The following is a 20,440-nucleotide window of genomic DNA, read 5'->3' as shown; positions in this document are numbered from 1 at the left end:
TCAGGCACTGTCCTCACAGGGGCCCTGGCAATGGGTTGGCACGCAGTGAAAAGGAGTCCCAAGCTGCCTGGGGTTTGGTCTGGGCTCTGCCTACTCCTTATCATCCCGGCTTTTAGCAACTGGGAACACAAGGGCTTGAAGGCCTCAGCTCCTCGCTCACTTTCCATTTACCCCAGTCACCTGGGCTCCTGCTCCAGTTCCACTGGCTCACAGTGCCAGCTCCCTCGTCCTGTGTTCCTGTCTTGTATCTGCTCTGAGGCAGAGATTCACCCATTTTCCCACTTTCTTACCTCCCACCATTTAACATTCAGTTCTTTCCAAGCTATGGTTACTAAGGTTACTCTGGTAGTCACGTCTCTTCTGGGTTCACTAGGACAAAAGGTAATTAAAGCCAGCTCCACACACACCAGGAGGCGTGGTCAGCCTCCATCTGCTGTCAGCAGGCTACCAATCTCAAACACTTGCCCTCCAGGACTTCCTAACTCTAATTGTAAAAAACTCTCATAAAACATAGCGATCCTTTAGAGTCTAAACCATTCTTACAAAGAGCCACAATTGAAACTGTGATTCTGGGAATGTGAACAGAAGAGAATGTTAAATAGCTGGGGCTATATAACAAGTCTGATGAGTGGGATGAGAAAAACCCACCTACCTGACTTTATGAGCAAAGGAAACATGAGGTTCAGGAACCTTCACTTAAGGCCCAGTGTCTGTGGTGCCACCTGGACTGAGCCTCTGAGTCAGCCACCATGGGGAAATGGCTTTTACTGGCAAAGGACAGCAGCCTAGGACCCAGGTAAGCCTATGAAATCATTTCTCCGTAGACCAGAAGAGTATTTCTTTGCCTCTTTGGTATATCCTGACTTCCCTCTCCCTGCTAAGTAGGCAGTTAGGGCCCTCATTTTGCATTCAAGTGGAAAATCTTTAATGTTTTAAAGATCTCACGATGCTTGCAAAACTCCTACACACTGAAATGATCCCTTCCTTCCTAAGTCCCCAACTTCCCAACATCAATCGAAGCTCCTGTTTCTGCAGGCAGATCCCCCAGGTGGATTACTTGATTCCAATAAGGCCAAGCACTCCACCCCCATTCCAGAATGAATAAAGAAAAAATTTTAGCCCAAAAGAGTCTCTTAGCAAAATTGGGGAATTCCTTCAATTCTTTCATTTACTCATTAACTCATTCAACAAATACAGAGCATTTAGTCTATCCTAGGCACTTGGGAAATACCAGGAAATAAAAAAACAAAACAGATCACTGCCCCTGAGAACCTTATGTTTCTGCTAAGATTTTTCCATGGCTGGCATGGACACCCATAATGGGAACTTCATCTGTCTCCTTACGGAGAGTCTGGCTCATCACACTGCAACCAGAGCAATCTTTCTAAGGCAAGCAGCATCATGTCATCCACCCCCCCACTGCCCACAGCATCAAGTCAAAATGCTCTGCCTACAGGCCCTTCACAGTGTGAACCAAGGTGGTGAAATGGGAAACACACTCTTTTCAGTGGAGTGAGTTGGCTGTGAGTCTCAAGTGAGCATTAAGAGAGGACAGACACCTACAGGTCAGTGAGCACTCACAAAGCCCCAAGATGTACGAGATGTCATACAGAGGTTCCCTCACAGTCACACACTGGGCACTCCAGGCCCTGGCACCAATTCACAGCCCCCAGTCAAGGTTTGCTGTGTCCCTGCAATGACGTCCTAAATCATTGCTGATGTCCTTACAGCAGTAAGCCCCAGTGTTCATCACAGAGGTCGCCTCTGCTGCAGCAGCCCCAGCTCATGCCTCCCCACCTCTCCACACAGGACCACCTGATGCGCTTTGATTAGGCCCTGCCCCTTCGTGTCTCTGCTCTCTTTGCAATTCCTGTTGCCCATTTCTCAACTTACTGACCTTCTACCCATCCTTCAAAGATCAGCTCCCTGAGGCCTTTCCTGGTATCCAACAATTGCCACCTGCAACTCTATTACAGGACTCGCCATTTTCCTTGTTTACTAGACCCTGGATGTTTGAGAAGAATACAGACCAAACTCTCGGAAACGTCCAAGTTCGTACAAGTCCCTAACTCATAGATCTGTCCCCCCAGAACACATGCACAAGACAGGCGGATAAGAGATGAGGGCAGCCAGTTTCATTTACTCTGGGTAACACCCTTGTGGGCGCGACTCAGACCTGGCACATAAGTGCCAAATGTGAGCGTGCTGTGGTCTACTCTACTAGACCATTAAACCATCGACTCCTTGATAATAACTCCTTGAGAAGAGGAACTTTGAGATATTCCACATATTCCACATATTTACTTCTACACCTCTCACAATGTGACACATTCAACCGAGATATTTTGAGGGGGGAAAAAAGAAGTGTGGATGAGAAGAATCTAGTGTGGACCAGATCCGTTTGACTAACTTTTCACAATCTTAGCTAATGGCCCAGCGTGAACCTGGAGAAAGTTCTTGAAGAGACACTTCATCAGGGGTGACCTACCACACAAGAAGTGCTGCTGGGGAAGCCAGAGGTCCTTTTGGGGAAGGGTCTGCCTTTCTGAGCGGGGTCTTTGGGGGAGCCAGCCTGCACAGGGCAAGTCACCTCACCTGCGAGTTGGAGTAACTAGATCCCAGCCATCCAAGAGGCAGGCGGGCTGAGCTGGTGAGTTAAAAGGCAGGTTTGATAGAACCCTGCTTCCCAACTATCACCCCATTTGAATGAATACAACAAAAATAAATTACCCTGCCATAGCACACTAAAGCATACTCTAAACTAAAAAACACTGCTTAGCAGGTACCCGGCCACTCATGAATTCAACCAAACATCCACAGAGCGCTGCGCTAACAGCCAACAGAAGGCAACAGGGATGCATACTGTCTCCCCATCAGGACGTGCACCCCAAAGATTACCGACTTTACTTGCAGGCTGGCAAGGGCGAAGGTTAATGCTGAATCTCGGTTAGCAGCTAGCATGCGAGCGCAGCAAGTCTGTGGCCAGTCTTCCCACCTGCCGCCCCACCCTTTGATATGGGCAAACGCTAAGTGTTATGTTAAGTGGCTTCGCCTGCCCCCACAGCACCTGCCCCCTTCGCAGCACCTGACTCCCATCCCAAACACCTTCCATAAAGAAATTACAAAATCGCCTTTGCTTGTTATGAAAAAATAAATTAACCACGAAGATAAAATTACTCATGTTTTAAAAACCAAATGCCCCTGCCATGTCCCCGCCGTCCCCTTCCTGCTGAACTGCGGGCAGTCTCTCTAGCACCCAGTCTCCCAGGCACTTTTTCCAGACATGTGCGTACGCTTTAGTAGGAGGCTTGTTTTCACTGAAATGCCGTCATTCCACACCCACTGTGTGCTAAGCTGCTGCTTTTTTTCCTCAGCAGCACGTACAGATGCTTCCTCCTCAGCCAAAACAACCAGACAAAAACTTGTGGCATCTCCAGTTGGCTTACGAGTTTCTGTGGATTTTCATTGTTTTTATCTTTGCAAATTTATTTCTGTTGACAGCGTCTTTCTGAAGTACTATCGTTTCTTTTTTCACTTATTCTCAGCCTATCTCTCCTCCTCCTGCTCAATATGGAAAAAATTTCCACATGCTGTAACTTCTTGAGTTTTGAAAACACAATTTTGGTTCTGACATCCTGTGCACTCCTACAAGGTAAAGAAAGGACTTCGCTTCACCTTGCAGCTTTGCTCCTGACTTCCCAAGTCAAGCCCGCACAGCAGTTTCCCGTGCGCATAACAAGCCCTAACCATTCCCCAGGATTTAATCAACAAAACCTTCCCTCTAAAGCACCTATCAGTTGTCTGCGGAGGGTTAGGCCTCTGGGTCCTGCAGAACACTGGCTCCTGCTGACAACCCCCCCAACCTACTGTTCTTCAGGAGAAAGGCCACCTGAGAGAACTGGCCTCATTACTGTCACAGCTACCTTTCTAATACAACCATGAACATTTGCTGTGTTCAAATTCAAGTGCATTAACTACCTGGTGCCAAATTAGACTAGACTCCTCAGCCCATTCCCACAGGCTGCCTCTCCCTCCTGCCTCCCCCTGACATAAACAGCCCAGTGGCTTATTCTTCCGCGACTGGGCCCCCAGGAGCTGTGGGCAGTGAGGGTAAGAAAGGAGGGGGCCACCCTGCTGTTGCTGCTGCTGCAGACACAATCCGCAGCGTGTTGGTCCACGGTTGTGGAATGAACACCAGATCCAACAGCCAGACAGGCGGGCAGAAAAGCCCTCCAATAGTCACACTTCACAGCTCGTGAAAGTTTTTGGACAATTAAGAAAAACTAGTACTCGTGTTTCCAACCTTACCATTTCAGTTCGCAGAGTAACTCCTGAACCTGGACTCCTCCCCCTCACTCCCCGCTCTGTATTCTTTCCCTGGCAATTATCTTCTTGGACTAAAACAACACTGTTGAGAAGCATGAATCACATCAAACCCATGGTTCCTGAGGCACTCTGTATATGCAACCTTCAGAGAACCCAAACACCGTAAGTAAATCAAAGCATAGTATGTGAAAATTAAAAATTATGGCACAAGTAAAAGAACTGTGAACTCACCAGGCTCCCATTGTGCAGAGAAGGGTGATGAATAATGTGGAGAATATGTGTTTATCAGAACACAGCATGACTTTCCACAGCCTCAGCCCACTCAGCAGAAAACCTTCTCACCTTCGGATGATACTCGGGGAGAGTGAAATCTGAGCTCCTGCGTGTCTGAACACAGCGCCCAGGCTCTCGGACGCTGGGGAAGAGCGCTGTGTCTATCACCATGGCTTCCAGCCAACTCCCCTGCAGGGGTGCTGAGCTCCCCGCACCCCTGGGATTCCTCATCCCCAGAGTCGACACCTCATTCACACCCTCTCCCCCCTCTATTTTAGAGCAAGGACACAACTATTATCTTATTTATCACTAAAGCGAACTTGTATTTTATATGTTGCCCCAGTCTTTATCCTCAAAGCGCTGGTAGCGGGACCATGTTCCCTATTCCATCCACACTAAGGAGATGAACAGCAAGGGGACTGGGCTCCTTCCTATTTTTAATAACAACAATAACAAAGGGATGTCAACTGCTTAAAAATGAAGAGTCATGAAAGTCCACTTTTCACTAATTAAACAGCTATTTATTAAGCACCTACTGTGCCCTACAGACTACCCGGTGGGAACAGAAACACAATTAATTGGCTTATAGTTGAAATAATGGAAGAACAGACAGACCTTACATTGTAATAGCACCATGGTACAAGGATCACTGCATTATTCTCATAAATAAATATGACTATGAATTATCTGTCTCAAGAACAAAACTCAGAACCGCCCCCCATTAAGGCCCAGCCTCATTTCACGTGTTTTGTGCATACGAGGTAATCACTGGCTAAAGACAGCCTGAGCAGATGTTCTCTGCGTGTGTGTCACTGTGCATTTTGTGTTCTCCCATCTTTATCTGCCACTCACTCCATCAGCACAGACAAGCCTGGCGTGAGACCCACTCCCCCACACTGTCGCTTCGGCCCGCTCATTCCCCAGGGGAGCGGTGGTGCGAGGGACTGACCTGCTGGACGTCCTGCTGGAACACACACAGCTGCAGCCGCTGATGGAGCCGCACCTTGCGGTGCTGCCAGATGTTCTCCAGCTGCCGCTGGTGGTGCAGCACCTCGTGGATGACATCCAGGACATGGTGCACGGCCTTGGAGTAGTTAGCGGAGGCCGTCAGGGAGTCGGAGCTGCCAGGGGTCAAGGGCCGCTGCAGCTTGTCCAGGAGGGACTTCCCATCCTGGCTCACCTGCCGTGGAACAGACGCAGGGTTAGAAACGAGAGCGGTTCCTCCAGATCTGCAGCCCCGCCCAGGCCACGCTGCAGGCCCGTCCTCGGGGGTGTGCGCACGTGTGTGCGCACACCCACACACCAATGTAAGCCATACTGTTATTATTCAAACGCATATTTTGTAAAGGACAAAAAGATATACTCAGAACAAATCCACCAGCTCTCCGACGACACCACAAAACCACGGGTGGTGAAACACTGAGTTGGAAGAACGCTCATTATCATAAACACTGTAGTAGATGCTACTCTGAATGAATAAACATAGTGTTTCACCTTAAGTGACATAAGTCAGTGGGTATGAAATTGCACTGCTGCAATATCCTCAGATTAAAATTTAAAAGTAATAAGTTTCCCTTGAGATAGTGTTAGAAAAAAAACAATCACAGTGGAGTAAAATTTCAACGTTGAATCTTGAAACCTCATTTTCAAAAAATAATCACTTAACACCAAGCAAGGAATATATATGTAAAGTTTCTGACATGGTTGGACAGCAATTTTACTTCACAAAACAACAAGAAAATTTTAAGGTGCCACTTTATTTGGTCCATCAACTTTAAAAAGTAACGTTAATTAAAATGTCAGCTTTTGAGAAAGACCAGTGCTGTTATTTTATGGCAGCTGACTATCAAAATACGATTAATGAACAGCACTCAGACTAACTAAAGAAAAGATGAGGATAGGATATGGAATAAAATGCATTATGCATTTTTCATTTTTAAGAGATTCTTAAGATTTAGGAATGATGAAGACAGATGTGGCAGATAAACCATGTCCGACCAGATAATAAAACAGACAGGTCAAGTAACTGGGCTGCGTGGTTCAGAGGCGGAGGCGGGGTGGGGTGGGGGGGCAGGGCGTGCTCCTTCCAGTAAGGCCTCCAGCACAGGCCCTGGAGCTGCTCTCGAATCTGCAAACTCCCTGGGGTCCCACCAAAGGGTGGAGCACACAGGGCCCTGTGCACAAACCCAGACAGGACCCAGCCACACGCCCTCTGCAGGGAGAGGGGTGGGGAGGGGCGAGGGAGGGGTGGAGGGGTGAATGGGACGGGGAACACAGGAAGCCTCTAGCAACCAGAGGGAGGCCAGCGAGAAGCCTGAGGAATTTCCTAATCTCTTCCTTTAATCCTTTACAATGTTGTCAGGCTGGAATGTAACAGTGTTTCCCCACACCTGATCCTGAGATCCTTGTCGGAGGTGCTGTCGTTGCTTAGGAAGGCTGCTTTTCATAGATTAAAACTGATCTGATACATCAAAATGGCAAAACTTAAGTGGAAATAAGCCAAGCTGACATAACCAAAGACAGGAGGTAAAAAAAAAGAACCAAATGCACCAGTGAGTTGGGGATAGGCATGTATAAAAAATGATCAAACGGTGGAAACATAAGTCTTCTAAAGCAGGGACACCCCAGCAGTCACTGGAATTTGCATGGGCATTTCTGACAAGGCGGCTGGAAAAGGAGGGGGCACAGTGAGTGATTTGGGGGATGGGACATGGAATTACTGTGATGGATTCAAAGAGAAAGAATATTACTTTAAAATGGTGAAGAGTGCCTGGCTTTTAAAAAAAAATATGTTATTTATTTATTTTTAGAGAGAGGAGACGGGGAGGAGAAAGAGAGGGAGGGAAACATCAGTGTGTGGTTGCCTCTCATGTGTCCCCCACTGGGGACCCAGCCTGCAACCCAGGCATATGCCCTGACTGGGAATCGAACCGGCAACCCTTTGACTCACATGCCCTTGCTCAATCCACTGAGCTACACCAGCCAGGCAAGGGTGCCTTGCTTTTGGCAATTACCTGAGCTAAGCACTATTTAACATACAAACATTAAGTTCTTTGTTTTTCTTTTTCTTACCTTCACTAACACACACTGATTTTTTCTGGGAACACATTTACCATGTTCACCAAGCAGGCAGTGCTTGGTTTGCTTTGGAGCTTCACAAGAGTTGCTTCCCACTTCAAAATATCAGCACAGTAATACCAGTATCGGTTTCTGAGACAACAAATCCAACTCACGTCCAGTCTGCACTCACAGCGGTTTCATATATATGCCCAGCACCCAAGTATCTGTTTTTTCCCTTCCATTGTGCAAATACTTTTATAGACTAAAACATTATAGACCAAAACACATTTTATCATGTCACCTTTCTTTCGCCTCTAATTTACACCGTAGTATATATGTTACATATATGTACACACACATATATGAACACATACAAGCTTTATGGGAAGATAATCGCCCATGCATTCCACTTCAGCAGGCAGCATAACATTCTGTTAGACAAGGGGCCACAGCATCTCTCAGGGCTGAGGACCCGTGTGCCAACTCACACATTGTACAGAGCCTCGAAAAAAACCCTTACGAATATTTCCTCTATGCAGTCTGTACAGGACACGTAAGCAGGAAACGTATACCAGAGGGTGATTCGGTGAACAGGTGTCACAGGGACACAGATCAGAAGGCGTGGCAGAGACTGACGGCTGCCTCCGCAAACACACTTGCCGCTTCTCAGCAGCCAAACCCCTACAGTCGGGAATGGCAGTACCACAGGTTTACAACGGTAGTCCCCAGCCTTCCTTACAAACAGAAGTGGCCCACGTGCAGAGCTAAAAAATGTTAAATGCAGCTCCCCGAGAAATGGAATAGTAGGCGGAGCATGCTCATTCGCCCTTGCCTCTTTCTCCCCTTTAAGGCCAGAACCTTGGTGCAGATGGCTGGACTTTCAGTAGCTATTCACGACCTTGTGGTAACCTTGAGGATGGTAGCTGCTAAGTAAGAGAGGCAACAAAAAGTCGAAAGGATCCAGAGATCCTCATACTAAGGGAGCCACCCTCCCAGCCTCAAATGCCAGCCTTGGGGCCTCTACACGGGCAGGAAACAAACCTCCATATTAAGCCACTGTTTTGAATCTTCAACCAGCAACACAAGATGATGAACAGGTCCCCGCCCTCACCAGGTCTCCAAAGACATCCACGTGACACTGTTTGTATTTGACTGCTAAGAAGGAAGGAGTAACCTGAGCAAGAATTTCCCAGTGATGACGGAATAACGTCTCTGATGTCTCAGCACCAGCTCGAGCGCAGATGCCGTTCCCGGGTTCGGAACACCACACTTGCTCCCGGGGGAGACTGCAGAGCAGGGAGTCACAAATGCCTGAACATAAGACAATGCTTTAAGTGAAGTCTTGCCTTCTGGGAACCCCCAAGCAGGGATCAGAGTGTCTCTGTGGGCACCAGCCACCGCTGGTGCTGCCACTCAGCAGCAGAAAGACTAGGGAAAACCGAAATAGCAGGAAAGACTCTGGGCGAGAAAACACACTTGCGCCCATGAGGACCAGGCAGCGTGCGCCTGCAGAGGCAGGCTCAGATGCCGCGCTTCTCGAAAAAACCTTTCATTGGATTCCATTTCATCTCAGTGGAGCCTTCACAGGTCTGTCCGCCTAAACGGCATTATTCAAGCACATAAAAGATATCATATATATTTTAGTAACTTTTAGCAAAGTACCTTTTTAAGCACAGTAGTATTATGTAGGGGAAAATGCGCTAGAAGTTGATGAAGACCACTGTTCTATTTTATAGCAAGAGATTTTTGAATGGTACAGAATAACCAGGAAAAAAACTACTGAAAGAAAAGACTGAAACCTATATAGTGGCCCAAAATATTTATACACAATTTAAGTACCAAAACAAACAGTACGTGTAAGTTTATGGTATGTGACGCAGTTTTGACTTCTTTGCTACAGAACCAGGTGAATTCATCTGCTTAAGTCACATGTTTTGTCTGAAAACGTGCACCTGGCTTTCAGGCAGCCAGTCCCTGCCCCGCAAAGGCTCTGCGGGGCTGACAGCTGCCGGAAGGAACTCCCACCTTTCTTACCGAAGCAGGACTTACCTGCTGCTGTTATTGAACAGATCAGAGGGGCTCATGTTCTCAAGTCTGCTATGTGTTTTTCTCGGAATATAGTACTTGGGGCCTTGAATGGTCATGGAAGTGACATTTTACGAAGATTAACATTTTATAAACATATGAATTAATATGATCAAGTACCTAAACAAGCTGAGAAAAAATGGAAGTAGTAACTAAAGTAGAAGAAAGTGATTAAAGTTTAAAGGTCACCACATCAAAGGTATGTTTGTTCCTAACATTTAAGAAGCCACTTAACTTCGAATCACAACCACACATAAGATGTGTGGCCTGAATGCCTGTACGTCACCCTAAAAACACCTGCTGACCCTCACAGAGAGGTACCCCTTCTTATTTCTGGAACTCAGATCACTGCGTTTCCCACTGAACCGATCGCAGTTAAGTCTCTAGCGGGAACGGTTGCCACTCGCACAAAGCAAGCATGTTGCGCCGAGCTAAGAAAACAGTACTTGGAGATGATTGCTTAAAGGCGCAAAAACACCACCCAAAGACCAACTAAGGCCTGTGATACGTCGATTAGGTCGCAATGGGGTGTTGCAGATCTAAAAATGCCAGGAAATGTTCTTCCAGAAACAGAACCCAAATACGCACAAAATACATGAAGGCATGGTTAGAAATGACTAGACTTAGCCCACCACAAAGAAAGCGTGGTCCTTCAAAACTTTTATGTGCGCTTGCTCAAACCAATGCCCATTTTTGTTTTTCGCAGGGCTTGGCCCTCTCGGGCCTGCGGAGGACACACCTCCGCGCTAAGCCTGGAAATGGCTTCATAGTCACCACTATGCACTCCAACTCTTTTATTCTTGGAAAAAAAAAAGGTTTTAGCAAAGCAGGAAAGAGTGATAAGGACATCAGCACGTGAGTACCCAGCTTATTTTGAAGCTATGAGGGATGCTCCTCAGCCAAACAAGTGAACACTTCGTCCTTGAGGAAGGAGGTGAAACCCGTCTTAACAGAGCTGCACCAAGAAGCCCCTACCAACAACACAGGCCACAAAGTCCCCTCCTGTTTCCCTACTGCCCCAGGCCTAAGCGAGGCCCCTGGGAGAGGACAGGCAGCATCCTTGCCTTCAGAGCTTTGCACTCCCCTCGGAGGTGGTTCTTTCCCTAAGCTAAGGTCTTAGAAATCACCCTGTAGAGGTCTAGCCTGTTTCTTTCAGGTACTGGTTTCTTACTCACAACCAGGTCAATCTAATTCTGTTTGATTCTGACACCTCTGAGGTTATCAGAAGGGAAAAACCAAAACAAGACCAAAACCAGAAACTGCTGGGTTAGTTAAGTCAGATGTATGCAGAGAACACCCGTGTGTTCTGCAGATTCCACTTCGGCTTGACCTTTTTTGCTCCTGTATTTCCAGCCCTTGCAAGGCCTCAGGTCGAGTCTTGGGGGAAGGAGGGAGACCGCTGTGCGGCCTGTCGGCTCTGACGCGGCGCCAAACAAGGACTCCAGTGCCTGTACATCTACCCAAAGCTGCCACGCTTAATGAGGCTTTGTAACAGCCGCCTCATAGACGTTACTCTGCAGACGAGCTTCCACACACCAGATACATTATTTCAGCCCATTCACTAACCAGATGACTCACTTTACTGCTTGTTTTCCCCCCATGCTAATAACACAAATCATGCCACCACCCACTTATCCAGCGTCTTAGAGAAGGAGCTCGACCAGCTTTGCAGGCAGCAAATCAGCCGCTTCCACAAGGTCCTGCTGGAGTGTGCAATAACTCAGCACATTTATTAAGTCGGGAAAAAACTGATGCAGAAACTAAACTCTGGAGTCACACTGGATGGGTGTAGGCCAAAGCCCACGTGGAGCTTCACCTTTCTCCTCCAAGAACTGCCGCCCGCAGGGGCCCAGACTTGGTACACACACAGTCTTACCTCGCGATTCACACCCGCGGTGTTTAGGCCTACAGGTCAGCATGGGCATGCTGAGATAACATCATCTGCATGAATTTAGTTTGTTGAAAAAGCAGCTGATGAGTTTGCCTACTTCAAATGTTAAAAATAACCACTCTGCATGCTGTTCCTATACCTATAGCTTATCGCAGACATCCACATTGCTTCACTGTCTGTGATCAACTACATCAGACACCATGACCCCTAACCTGGCAAGCTGAAGCAGGCAAATGTTTACGAGGCACAGGTACGCTCCTGTTGCTAAAACACAAACAGGAGCAACATGGGACGGCTCTAATTAAAACACAGAAAAGCAGGTGTTTGGGTCTTGGAAAAAAGTGGGAAGGTCTCCCACTGCAAACTTGTATCATCGGAGCCTGGAAACTATAGGCACTGTTTAAAGAGAAAAATTGTGGGATGGAGGGAGAAGAGAAAACAGAAGAGAAAGCCTTGACCATAAAATTCCTACTCGTAAATGACCCTGCATCCTAGGCAGGGGCACAGTGACCTTTCTGTGGGATGGGTGTCCCATTTCCTGACTCTGTCGGAGGACCGAGCAGCACGGACACCCCCCGAGCAAATAAACCCTTGTGAGCACCCAGATCCTAACTTTCTAAACACCACACAGTAGCGCAAGGAACCACAACTTCTTGGAGAGGCTGTTGATTCCAGGAATGAGGCAGAAAAAGGGCAAGATGAGTCTGACAATATCCTGTTATGCTAGAAAGTAATGCTTAAATAATAAGATATATATTTAGAAAAAAGCACAAAAAGGGGCTCCTGCTAGCCAAATGTGGATAATTTAGGCATCAATACAGAGTGTTGGATTATAACCTGCTAAATATAAAAAGATTTTTGTAAATCCACACTGAAATAGAATGAATGAATGAATGAATGAATGAGCAAGTGAATAAATAAATAAGAAAAGAAAGCTCCTCCCTATGGTAGAAAAGGTCACCTAGTAAACCCAGAAGGAATGATGGAAACTAATGATCAGACAGCCATCGTGGTGGCAAGTGACATGGGCAGGACTCGCCAGCGGATGCTAAGGCCACAGGCAGAGTCTGATGAGGACAGGCGCTGTTCTGTCGCTACATCCCTTCACAATATGCTCATCAAAGACAACCTTTCTGGTGGTGACTTTCCATCGCAGAGGTCAAGGTGAACATCACTGGTGACCTAGTGGGTCTGCTTCCCCAGATCCTGCTGTGACACCCCTTGTCTGCCCATAAGGAAAACTGAATGGGGAGGGAGACTGGGGGCCATCCTACCTACAGAATGAGAAGCTTGTGTTCTCTAAGACTGTCAGAGACACGAGGCAGAACAAGACTAAAGAAAGTTACATGGGGCAGGAGACACGTCCACCACTGTAATGCAGGCTGCTGGACAGCATCCAGGGCCCGGAAAAAGACAGGGCCGCAGCTGGAAGAGTGGAGACCATGAACAGGTCTGTAGGCAAGATGGCCGTGGGGCCCCAGTGCTGATGTGCTGACTGGAGAGACGGGGAAGGAGGGAGAGAGTGACGCAAATGTGAAATCTTTAAAAGTGGGCAAATCTGGGTCAAGGGAGCGTGGGAGTGCTTCTGTTCTAATGCTTCCGTAGCCTGAAACCATTTCAAAATTTTAATAGTTTAAAAAAAATAAAAATTCACTTTGTTCTACCGAAAGTCTTTCCCATTCATCTAGTTCAAATTACTGTCTCCTTGAGCATATAGCCCAAGGACTCAAAATTGTGGCTGGAGACCCCAGCCTGGGAAGGTGTCTACCTGCCATCAAATTATGAGTACCAACTTAAAATCAAATGAGTCTGTGCCATAGGTAAACATAAGTTTCCGTGTCAAGATGCCCCATTTTCATGGAATGTTGTTGTAACAGTGAGAAAATTCTGCACTTTGCTAGAAGTACCCAGGGCAACAGGCAGACTAAACCAGCCAGCTGGACAGAGCTGGTCACGTCTCACTGACTCTGGGCAAGTCTCGCAGGCAACAGCGGTAGCCCACCCCCTTGTGAGCTCCTCAACTCCTCAGCGGTCTACAACCTGCGACTGCAACCAGAGAGCAGACCTGAGGCTGTCCTTCATAGTGGATGAGTGAAGGCCTCCTTACGCCATGGATAACAGGGTCATTCACTTTTTGAATCACAGGTTGGAATCAGACAATGCCCAGAGATGGTGCACTCGGGAACTTAATGCTTTTGGAACTCACAATCTTCATGAATCAGTGCAATACAAAATCACAGATCTGTCCAAATTTCATATTTACTATAAAAGAAGGGTAGCTATCTCTTACTTACGCAGTTCCTATTAAACTAGATAATCAAACTAGTTAATAAACACTGGATGAAAAATTCAGAAGCAAAGTATAGAGGTGGCTATTTTTAATTACACGGACAATATAAAATAGTGCTAAAAAGGATAAAGTGATCTTGTCAGGCAAAAAGGTGGCCAGAAAAAACAAACATGCAGATATCAACTCCCACGGGAAGGAGGCCTGACCACATTCCAAAGCATTAGACATCTTTAGTTCCCCCTTGAGCACTCAGGGATCAGGTAAGGATGGCCGCTTGGGGAAGCAGGAAGCACCAGACTGAAAAGCAAATGGCCAGACTCTTCCCCATAACTTTCACAGGGGCTGTGGTTCACATTGCACAAGATTTGGATTTAAAGATTTATTAAACATTTACTGACCATCTACTCTGTGCCCAGCCTTCTGCCAGTGGGTGAGAAACATTTTCTCACTAACCTTTCTCACTAACCTCATAAGCCTCCCACTAACCTTTCCCACTAGCATCCACAGTATTACAGAGGCTCATTATTGAAGGAGAATGGAGAAAGCCCTGGGAAAAACAAGCAGGCATGGAATTCCTACGCACTCCCACTCACTCCAGGAATTAACCCATGTCATGAAGGCAGGCTAGCCTGAAGGGCCAAATAACCAGGATGTGACCAAGAGTGGCACGCCTCAACCTTTCTGCAGTTGTCACCATCACTGTGCCTAACATGATATGACACCAAGGCAGCTGATAGCATGAAACCAGCCTGCCTGGGCTCACGTTCTCTCTCCACCTCCTAGAGCTTTTGACCTGGCACAAGTCACCCCATTGCTGAGCCTCAGTTTCCCCCTTTGTAACAGTGGGGTTCATAATATCACGAGCCCCCAAATTGGGGGCATTAAATAAGCGATTACGTAAAGTTCTTACACCAAAGCCTGGCATGGAAGAAGGTGGCAGAAAACAGAGTAATTATATTAAATAATTCACCCTAAAATGATAAAGAAAACAGCAACACAGATTTCTAAAACAGCAACTAGCTTTGCATACTTGGAAGGAAACAGTGGGTGCTTTGCAGTCCAGAACATGAAGCTGCATTGGGTTTGCCCCTTTTCCAGAAAGTTCCATTCAGAAGGGTTAAATAGAGTTTGGCTAGACTGAACAGCATGCAATCGTGTATTTCCTAAATACATGTAGACAAGAAGACTGGAAACCCACTTATGTTAGCAGATGAAAACCTGAGCCCTCTAAAGGAAACCCACGAGTGTGGCAGGGCCACGAGACCTCTGCTCATGGCCCACCATCCTCTTTTCCTCACTAGCTTTCACCCCTACTCAAGTTCAAAAGTTACAATAAAATGGTGGTTTCCACTAAAAAAATCAAAAGTGTTTTTCTGGACTAGCCAACATTTCCATTTTTCCCCCAGCTTTTGTGCTATGACACAAAAATACTGTTGCTTTGTGGCTGAAGTTGAACTGACCACGCACCTCGGAATAAGCCAGGGTGATGTGCTCGTATATTCCCTGGTGGTGATGGATGGCATCTTCCAGATCCTGCAGCTCCGATGGCAGGTCCACCTCCCCACAGGCTTTGCACCACGAGTCCACGTTGCTCATGTACTTGAAAGGTTAAAAAAAAAAAAAGATTGTGTCTATCAATGGCAATGCATAGTGAAAAATGGCTATTTTTAACGTGGTTTTGAAATAAGGGTAGTTGAGACTTTCTACGAAGACAGCCAGTTGAATCTCTGTCTCAAATGGCCTTCCCGTGGGTTCTCAAATCGGATTCCTGGACTCCACCCTTGAGTTTAGGTCCTGGCAGCACTGGGGCTGGGCCCAGAAACCTGAACTGGAAACGTGACCTCGGGTCACTCTGTGGCCCCCGTCAAGGAACACACCTGGAGCAGCTCTGCCCTGCATCACCTGTTTCCGGCTTCCTGGTTAATTTTCCCACTCCACATCTGAATTCACATTTCTCACTGCCCTGCCCCAGTGACCACGGAGGACCCTCCTGGCCTCAGCCAGACAGCAAGGTGCAACTCCGGGAGCTGGAGTCCAGCCTTCCTCCTTTCCTCTTACATTAAATTGCTAATGTTTTCATATTCTTGCACATATATATCCAATTTCCCCAACACTATTTCATGAATAGGCTGTCTTTATCCACCTTCTTACACCACATACAAGAATAAACTCAAAATGGATTAAAGACTTAAATTAAGACTCACAACTGTAAAAGTCCTAGAGGAAAACCCAGGCAACAAAATCTCTGACATTTCTCTTACCAATATCTTTTCTGATATATCTCCTTGGGCAAGATAAACAAAAGAAAAAAGTAAATGGGGCTATACCAGACTAAAAAGTTTTTGCACCACCATGGAAACCATCAACAACAGCAAAAAGACAACTCACTGAATGGGAGAAAATATTAGCCAATGGTACATCTGATAAGGGGTTAAAAAATGAGCAGAGAACCTAAATAGACACTTCTTCAAAGAGGATATACAGATGGCCAAAGACGCGTGAAAAGATGTTCGATGTCACTAATCGTCAGAGAAACACAAATTAAAACTCCAATGAGATAACACCTCACACCGTGCTAGCAAGGACATAGAGAAAAGAGGACCCTCGTGCACTGTTGGTGGGAATGCAGACTGGTGGAGCCACTATGAAAAAACAGTATGGAGTTTCCTCAAAAAATTGAAAATAGAATTGCCTCATGGACCCAGCCATTCCACTTCTGGGTACATATCCAAAGAAACCCAAATATCAATTTGAAAGAATGTGGGTACCCCTGAGTTCACTGCTGTGTTACTTACAGCAGCCAAGACACGGAGCAGCCCAGGCAGATCAAACGAGCTGTGGTCCCACGGCGGGGGGGAGGGGGGGCAGCAGTGGGTTAACAGTTGTCCACACAGAAAACAACACAGTGATTAGTAAATGATGCAAGAATAAACTGTGTAATAAACTGTGTCTCATGTCTCACAACTGTAAACCTACCTTTTTACACACCCTGTGACTACAAGGGAATATTACTTGGCCACAGAAAAGAGAGAAAAGAAATCTTCCCGTTTGTGACAGTATGGATGAGCCAAGAGGATATAGGCTCTTACACTAAGTAAAATAAGTCTGCCAGACAAATGCCCTAAGATCTCACATATTTGTGGAATCCAGAGAAAAGAAATGGACAAACAACAGAAACAGACTCACGGACACTATGAAAACAGACCGATGGCTGCCAGAGGGGAGTTGGGGACTGAGCAGCACAAACTGGAGGTTACAAAGAGTCACGGGAAAGCGGAGCACAGTCCTGAGAACGCAGCCCACGGAATCACTGTAACTGCAGGTCGGGCCCGGTGGGCAGCTGAAACACCATGGGGAACACCCTGTATGATGTGTGACTGTCGACCGGCTATGCTAACCACCTGGAACTACTACAAAATAATATTAAATGTAAACTGTAATTTTAAGAAATTTAAGTGCTAATGGTAAAATATCTGAAGTCATTTGCTTAACATTAGGAAGGACAATGGGCCCGTTTTTCTACCTTCTTAAAAGCAACACACAAGGGTAAAAGAAAACCGAGAGCCCTCCCAAACTCCTCAGCTAGGCCCCCTGACTCTAAGGGTAGGAGAGGAGGCACCTCGTGGCTCAGGTCGGGCCCCCCCTCGCACGTACACAGGAAGAGGGCGCTGCAGGCTGCAGAGCGGACTGCTGCCTGCCATTCCGTATCTCCTCAATTTTCCCCACTGCCACCCCACATGCCCAGGATTCACCAATGGCTGAGAAAACACTGCCAAATTTCCTCAGGAGCTCCTATCAGCATCCATCACGTTAAGTGTCAAAGACAAGCAGCAGAAGGCCCAATTAAGGATGCTGATTCAATGAGCCAAATAGACAGGGACACATTCCCTGGGTTTCACCCCTTTCGCTCCAGTTCTTCGCCGTCTTTCTGCCCACCAGGGAATGCAGAGGGTGGCTATTCAAAACAGGGTAACTGGTCCCTAGCAAGGGACCATGCTATGGTTCTCTTAAAATACATGTATGAGAATGCTTTCCTATGTACTTATGGCATTTTCAGAAACTTAAAGTAGACAAGTCATCCAAATAAGAACTTTATTAAAATCCTTTTGCTTTAATGTACTGGCTCAGAAAAATATCTGCATGCAAATCTTTGAGCTTGAAACCAGTGCTGTGGCATGAAGGGTCATCTGACAGCGTGTGGCTTCTGGTGGCTGCAAACATGACTACACGGGCACTCACACCGGGCAGTGTCCTCATCGCCCTCCCCCAAAGTGCCAGCCCAGCACCCTCGAGGCAATGGAAGTAGCCGTAAAATTCCTTCACACTTCTCTCCCTCCACATATATGCAGGTATGACTAATCAGGCATATTTTTAAGTATTTCTGGGATGGATGTTCTATAAATGTCAATTAGGTCAGGTTGAATGCTTCTAACTATTCTTGATCTTAACTTCACTATCTCCCCCTTGATTATTGCATTTAACACCACTTACTGAGTTATTATAAACCTTTTTCAATTGTGAATTGACTGAGGTTAACCATCATCATTAATAAATTATCAGGTCAAGTCAGTAATTCATTGCTCCTACACACTGGTCACTATGAAGAGTCCAAAAAAGAGTTACAACATATTCTTAAGACACTAAGAGGCTTCTGACATAAGAAGGTGAAGACAAGTTCTGGTCATACACTACTTCACAAGAAGCAGAAATATAAGACTAATATGTATCAAATGACTAGTAAAATATATTCAACTCCAATTTTTGAAGCAACTAATAAAGAGAATCATTCAATAAATTTATATACACCTATAATAAAAGTAGTTTACTTATAATTTCTTAATGTATCCTGACAGTATTTGATTATATGTACCTGAAAAAATGCAGCCACGTTCTCAACACACAAAGAAGGATGGAGTGTCACGTGGACACCCTATGGAAGGATTCTGCGCATCTGAACTCACGGGGCTAAAATATCCCAACGACAGACAAAAACCCGGCCACGGTTTGGCAGGGACTTTCGGGTCAGCACAATTTTTGCCTTTTATTTAAGAGAGGGCGACCCCAGAGCCCAGCGGGCAAGCCCCGGCCCTGAATGCTTTCTGAACGGCTGACCACCCGAGGGACCTGAGCCCAGGTGCCACCGATGCAGCAGTCCCACTGGGGCCAAGAAAGAGGGTACTCACAGGGGCTCCACAGGGAGAAAGGGTCCTAGGGCCAAGTCTGTGGCAGAATGCAGTGGGTACCAATAGAATAGAACCTTCTAGAAACTGGAAAAACGATGATGAGCATCATGCACATGCGGGTGCCAGTGTGTGGTTCAAAAACTTCTCCACTGCTCGGCTGATACGTCACCCTCCCCTCGTTTACACACCCGTTACCACCTTGGAAACAACAGTTTGGGACTGCAACACCAGGGAACCGGCCCAGCACAGGGCCTGACACTTCCTAAGGCACAAGAGGAGAGGCACCCGGACTCTGGCAAGGTCAGAGAAGCCAATTAAGTGTATGATGCTTTAAGTGCTGAGGAGATCAAGTATGTGAACGCCCAGCACCTGGCTAGTCTGAGGGTAAAGTCCAGGGAGTGCAAGGGACTTAAATGCTTCTCCCAGAGTCCAGATCAGGGGCCAGCTTGAAGCTGGGCATTCTAACGGATTCTAATGGATTCTGATGCTCAGCAGAATGGTGACTTTTTAAAGTATGCTGAATAAAAGATAAAGGGAGTCTGGGTCGGCTGGCTGCGAAACTGAAGTACCATATTTCGCCATATATAATGCACATATACACGGGATTATTATACCCATTGTTATTATACCCATGGTATGTAATGATTATACCCACGTATAATGCACATCCTTATTTTCCCCTCAAAAATGTGGGCAAAGAAGTATGCATTATACACAGCAAAATACAGAAAGCAGATGAGAGAAGAATAATTAATATATAAGCTTTAAAGAAGGAGCTCAGATGATTAATTAGCAGATTGATTTTCATAAGCATTTATTCCACTAATCTCCATCTGCTGAACGAGAGGGAAGGCTTCCAATGCGGGAGCAGCTTGGCCCTCTGGCTCATTTTCCTCCTGCCACCCAGAGCTAGGGTCCTCACAGCGAGTGAATTTGCCCCCCACCCACCTCTCACCCCCACCACCACGTGACGGAGTGGCAACTGAGCACAGGTGGCTAGCTCAGATTAGGAGACAAAGGGACAGAAGCTCCCTAAAATGTAAAGTTTTAAAATACTTATGTAGGACTTCCAGCCAAGATGGAGGCCTAAGTAGATACACGTTGCCTCCTCACACAACCAAAAGAAGGACAACGACAAATTTAAAAACAAAAAACAACCATAACTGCCAGAAAATTGAACTGTATGGAAGTCCGACAATGAAAAAGTTAAAAATATTGAAGGAGAACCTCCCCAACTGGGCAAAGGAAATAGACTTCCAGGAAGTCCAGGAAGCTCAGAGAGTCCCAAAGAAGTTGGACCCAAGGAAGAAGACACCAAGGCACATCATAATT

The 20,440-nt window shown here is 46.5% G+C and overlaps 1 protein-coding gene across 6 annotated transcripts in view; it reads right to left on the bottom strand.

Annotated features, from left to right (window-relative positions):
• TRIO (trio Rho guanine nucleotide exchange factor) overlaps positions 1-20,440 on the bottom strand; it is a 328,151-nt gene that overhangs the window by 163,643 nt on the left and 144,068 nt on the right. For all 6 annotated transcript variants that reach the window (XM_037063022.1, XM_037063020.1, XM_037063018.1 and 3 more), the window contains exons 8-9: positions 15,393-15,524; positions 5,549-5,779 (exon numbers count right to left, since the gene is read on the bottom strand). In XM_037063022.1, coding sequence (XP_036918917.1) covers positions 5,549-5,779; positions 15,393-15,524 — 363 coding nt within the window. The remainder of the gene's footprint in view (positions 1-5,548; positions 5,780-15,392; positions 15,525-20,440) is intronic.

Source organism: Sturnira hondurensis, unplaced genomic scaffold (assembly GCF_014824575.4).
Source record: "Sturnira hondurensis isolate 20B ecotype Veracruz unplaced genomic scaffold, ASM1482457v3 Scaffold0014384, whole genome shotgun sequence".
NCBI classification, from domain to species: Eukaryota; Metazoa; Chordata; class Mammalia; order Chiroptera; family Phyllostomidae; genus Sturnira; species Sturnira hondurensis.
Note: the sequence above shows the minus strand (reverse complement) of the source record. Positions and strands in the feature narration are given on the sequence as shown.